Source organism: Engraulis encrasicolus, chromosome 14 (genome assembly GCF_034702125.1).
Source record: "Engraulis encrasicolus isolate BLACKSEA-1 chromosome 14, IST_EnEncr_1.0, whole genome shotgun sequence".
Lineage (NCBI taxonomy): Eukaryota > Metazoa > Chordata > Actinopteri > Clupeiformes > Engraulidae > Engraulis > Engraulis encrasicolus.
In genome coordinates, this window is record NC_085870.1 from 9,253,509 (window position 1) to 9,258,508 (window position 5,000).

Sequence of the window (5,000 nt, forward strand, 5' to 3'; positions counted from 1 at the left end):
AGCACCAGGCACATTCTACTCCTACTGACTGACCCCATTCATGCTCTGGCTCCACAACTTCCCCATCACAGCAGATGTCTGATGTACCAGCTATGCACATTTTGACCACTAGGTGGGACCTAACCCCATTGTTGAATTCCAGCCTCCAGGCCTGGAAGGAGGGAAAAGTTGAGGCGCTTTATGGGGAATCCCCCCTCTGCTCCTTGAACTTTCAGAGCTGTCCATGTTGTCTGTCTATCCCTCCTCACGGGTTCCTTTACAACAGGCTTAGACATCTCCCCGCACTCTTCTTCTTCTTCTTCTTTTTCTTTTCTTTTCTTCTCGTCTCTCTCTTCTGTTCACGTCTCTCCTCCTCCTCTCCTCTCCTCTTCTCTACCCCCGGTCACCTCACATCTCTCCTGCCTGGGGCTAATTTCATTATTCATCTTCTTACCTCATAAGCCCCCTCTCTATCTATCTCTCTCCCTCTCTCCCTCTCTCCCTCTCTCTCTCTCTCTCTCTCTCTCTCTCTCTCTCTCTCTCTCTCTCTCTCTCTCCCTCCCTCTCCCTCTCTCTCAGCATTCTCTGTCGGTCTTTTTTGTTACTTTGACGTTTATTTCATGCCGAGCTTAATCTCTTCTGCTTAATCCAGCAGGACCTAGTGTCCCCTCCCTCTTTTCCATGCTATACCCCTCTTTCTCCAGCCCCCCACCCCCCCAGCCCAGCCCTCCCTTTTTCTACCTTCTCATTTTCATTCACTCTCATTTCTTCTTATTCACCCCTTGCTACCTTCCTCTGCCCCTTCCCTAAACCTCTCTATATGACTCCCTTTCTCTTCTCTCTCTTTCTCTCCCCTCTCCTCTCCCTCACTCTCCTCTCTGTCTTTTCTCTCTTTCTCTTTTTCTCTGGCCCGTCTGTCTTCTCGGCGTAACCTGAGTGGCTTGTGGGCAGTCATGCAGAGAGTAGCAGGGGCCTGGTCACCCCGTAATTAGCAGCTGCTATGGGGAGAGAGAGAGAGAGAGAGAGAGAGAGAGAGAGAGAGAGAGGGAGAGAGGGAGGGAGGGAGGCTGACACTGCATGCTGCACTCAACCTGGGTGGTATTCGGAGAGGGAGGAGGGAGCGAGAAGGGAGGAGGGACGATGGGAGGGAGGGAGAGGGAGAGAGGGAGGGGAGGAGCACCAGCCCAGGCCTATGCTATCTCCACAACAATTGCATGTCCTCCTGCACGACCTGCTCATTTTCTTGCTCTTTCTTTCTTGCTTTCTTTCTTTCTTTCTTTCTTTCTTTCTTTCTTTCTTTCTTTCTTTCTTTCTTTCTTTCTTTCTTTCTTTCTTTCTTTCAATCCTTTCCATCCAAAGGTTGTTTTAATGTTTTAATAAGTGGGATGATGTAGTTGATGGTTTTATAAATGATTGTCAATAAACGCGATAAAAGTCTTTCTTTCTTTCTTTCTTTATTTCTTTCTTTCTTACTTTCTTTCTTTCCTATTGATTGGCCTCAAAATGAGTGGATGTGTTCATGCCACCTATTGATCAGACACTCAGTCTGGATTCTCATTCTGAACTGGACACACACTCTCTGATTTCTTTACCAGCCAGTCACTGCAGAGAGAGAATGTTATGTGGTGCATTACATACATGCTCACTCACAGATGCCTGGGTGGGTGTTTTGCATGGCTGGCTGTATGGGTGTTAGATGTGGACACAGAGGATTTAACAGTGGAACACTGAGTCATCATCACCTTTCAAAACACTGTTACTGGATGGTGGTAGCTAAACATACACATGGCTGTCCATCACTCGTTAGGCAGGGGTGAGAGAGAGAGAGAGAGAGAGAGAGAGAGAGAGAGAGAGAGAGGGGGGGGAGGAGGGGGAAGAATGGAAAAGAAAGGAAAAGAGAGACAGAGAGATACTGAAAGAATTGAGAACAAGAGAGCAGGAGAGGAAAGGAGGGGGGAAGAAGAGAGAGAGAGAGAGAGAGAGAGAGAGAGAGAGAGAGAGAGAGAGAGAGAGAGAGAGAGAGAGAGAGAGAGAGAGGGAGGGAGAGAGCGAGAGAGTGAAAGGTGGGCTGCTGTGTGTGTTGAGTCTTACCCCCGTGATGGCTGGGTAGGAGCGGAGTCATAGTGATACAGCCCCTGATGCGGCTGCATGTCCACTGGCATTGGTACTCAGAACACTGCCACGCTCGCACCCTCAAGCCCTGCAAACACACAACACAACACAATGCAACAGTTACAAATCAGCCACACACCCTCAAGCCCTGCAAACACACAACACAACATAATGCAACAGTTACAAATCAGCCACACACCCTCAAGCCCTGCAAACACACAACACAACACAAGGCAACAGTTACAAATCAGCAACTCAATTCAAGTCATCGTTTTTTTGTAGATACTTTTTAGGCTTTTATTTTTCAGGCATGACAGCGGGAGAGACAGACAGAGACGGGGGGAGAATCGGGAAATGACCCTGGCCGGAATCGAACCCGGGTCGCCAGCGTAGCAGCCTGTTTGAGCGCCCAGCCATTTGAGCTAAGCCAATGAGGTAAGCAGCATGATATCCACTGTAGCGCTGCACTCTCTCCCCAATGAACCCCGGCCATCAGCTGATTCCTGAACAGACATCATGTGATCAAATCCCCCGCACCCCAGCCAGCACCTCCGCCCCGCCCCAGTACAGTCTGCCTGAGTTTGACAAGGCCGCATGGACAAGAACAATGGGATTTGCCAAATGTCTTCAAAGACCAGTAAAGCACTTTCTCTGCCCAATGAGGCATGAGGGAGACGGAGCGTGTTGTGACTTTTTGCGAGGGGCAGAGCAAGCAAGGAGGCCAGCGCCTCCATGGCCGTAAAGCAGGGGTGTCAAACTCAAATTGACTGAGGGCCAAAATCACAATCTATAATGAAGTCGGGGGCCGGGATTTTTTTTTTTTTTTTTAAAGACTAAAATTGTGCATATATGCACTTCATACTCATAGTTTTACACACTCTTTCCCATCATACTGTATATTATAGTTCAGATGTGTCTGCACATCCCGTGACACATCAAATGTCATGTTCAAGTCTTGTTACGCTATAGATTAATGATGTACGGTATAAGGGCCAAGTGTAATATACATTTGAAATGATCTCGCGGGCCGAACAAAATGGCTCCGCGGGCCAGATTTGGCCCCCGGGCCTGAGTTTGACACCCCTGCCCTAAAGGCTGCAATGCTGAAGAACAACACCCCTGAGCAGAGGGGAGCTGTGGGCATGAAACACCTAGCCTACACTATGAGCTGTGGTCCTGCTAATGTTGGGACATTAAGGAGTTACATGGTTACACGTGTGATATTGAAGCACAAGCAAAAGTAAATGCAGTACACACACACACACACACTCACACACACTCACACACACACACACACACACACACACACACACACACACACACACACACACACACACACACACACACACACACACACACACACGCACACACAGGATTAAAACAAAAGACTTGAGAGAAAGACAGCGAGAGAGAGAGAGAGAGAGAGAGAGAGAGAGAGAGAGAGAAGGAGAGAGAGAGAAAGACACTCACTTCCCCTTTAAAACCCACAAATGCACCTGCCTATTACGGAAAAACCACATCAATGAGGGATGAGCAACGTGTCTGCTTGTTTACACGAGGAAACGGGCAACCCAGATTACAGAAACGTCAAAGATAAGTACACACTACAATCATCAGTTGTTAAAAACACACTCTTATTGGGCATGGGAATGTGTTGACTGACTCCTTGTCTCTTTCAATGCGTTCATTAGACCTTAGAGTTTGAGGTCTGGTGTATGCTTACGTTTCTTCCTCACCTTAGTTCCTATTGTAGCCAAGGGCACTCAACTTCAATCCAAGGTTTCTGGGCAGAGGTGTCAATTCCGGTAAAAACCCTTCCAGGTTCTTCCTCCAACAAAAGTGACTTCCTCCACTGAATAACTGATTTACACGTACCGGCTGACATTGTGGTGGCGATCGCGCACACTGCTCTGAGTGTTCATCGCTATCACTCACCTCCGCAAGTTACTTTGAGATGCGTATGCAGGTTTTTTCTTTTTCTTTTGGAGACTGTTTGTGAGCACAGAACTTTTCACGGCTCATGCATGAAAAGTATATGACAGTAAGACATCTTGTAATCTTGTATCACATCAATAAAAACAACCTTGAATAACTCGAATAACTCGAATAACACCCATCACACTGCTGCCACGCAGCCTACTGATGGTGCTTCATAGGGCTGCACGATTATGGAAAAAATCATAATCACGATTATTTTGGTCAAAATCGTAATCACGATTATTAATCACGATTATTGAATTTCGCAGATTTTTTTGAAAATTATAACAAGATGAAATATAACCAAGAATGAATTATATACGGGATGAGCAAAATAAAATTAATTGTAATAATTGTGTAAAGGCAATAGCATGAAACTTGGACAGATTTCTGGCCAGAAACACCAGCCTGTCAATATGTTCTGGCTTCAAGGACGCTCTCAAAGGTAGGTCACTATTGCCACAATTAAATCACGATTCAAATCTCGACTTCGATTTCACTAATTTATCACTATTTTCGATTAATTGTGCAGTCCTAGTGCTTCATCACAACTTGCTGCTGCCTAGCTCTGTGATTAGTGTTGCCATCTGTCCTGGTTTCACCTGACTATCTTAGTGGTCCATCCCAAGGCAGGGCAGGACCGGGGCAAACAATCAGGAACGGCATTTTCAGCCAAGACAAGTCTGGCCCGCCGGACATTGAGAAAGATAATGAAGCATGTGAAAACATTTTTAACCATGTAATATGAGCTATTTTGAACGCAACACCCACAATGAATATTTCAATTTGACACAGGGAGGTCAGCTCTAGCGGCATGAGGAGTGATACCACCAACCACGGCAAGGGCCAGTCCAGGCCAAAATCATCAAAAATTCACCGGGCAAATGCCCCTGTATGCCTTATGGCCAATCCAGCCATGATCCCAGGGAAAC

General features: G+C 46.7%; 1 protein-coding gene across 3 annotated transcripts in view; it reads right to left on the minus strand.

Moving 5' to 3' along the window:
• Nucleotides 1-5,000, minus strand: part of gli1 (GLI family zinc finger 1) — an 85,394-nt gene that overhangs the window by 17,645 nt on the left and 62,749 nt on the right. For 2 of the 3 annotated variants that reach the window (XM_063214895.1, XM_063214894.1), the window contains exon 2: nt 2,071-2,179. In XM_063214895.1, coding sequence (XP_063070965.1) covers nt 2,071-2,141 — 71 coding nt within the window. In that variant the 5' untranslated portion in view covers nt 2,142-2,179. Of the gene's footprint in view, nt 1-2,070; nt 2,180-3,827; nt 3,941-5,000 lie in introns of those variants that run through there. The other variant, XM_063214896.1, reaches the window with a different exon arrangement.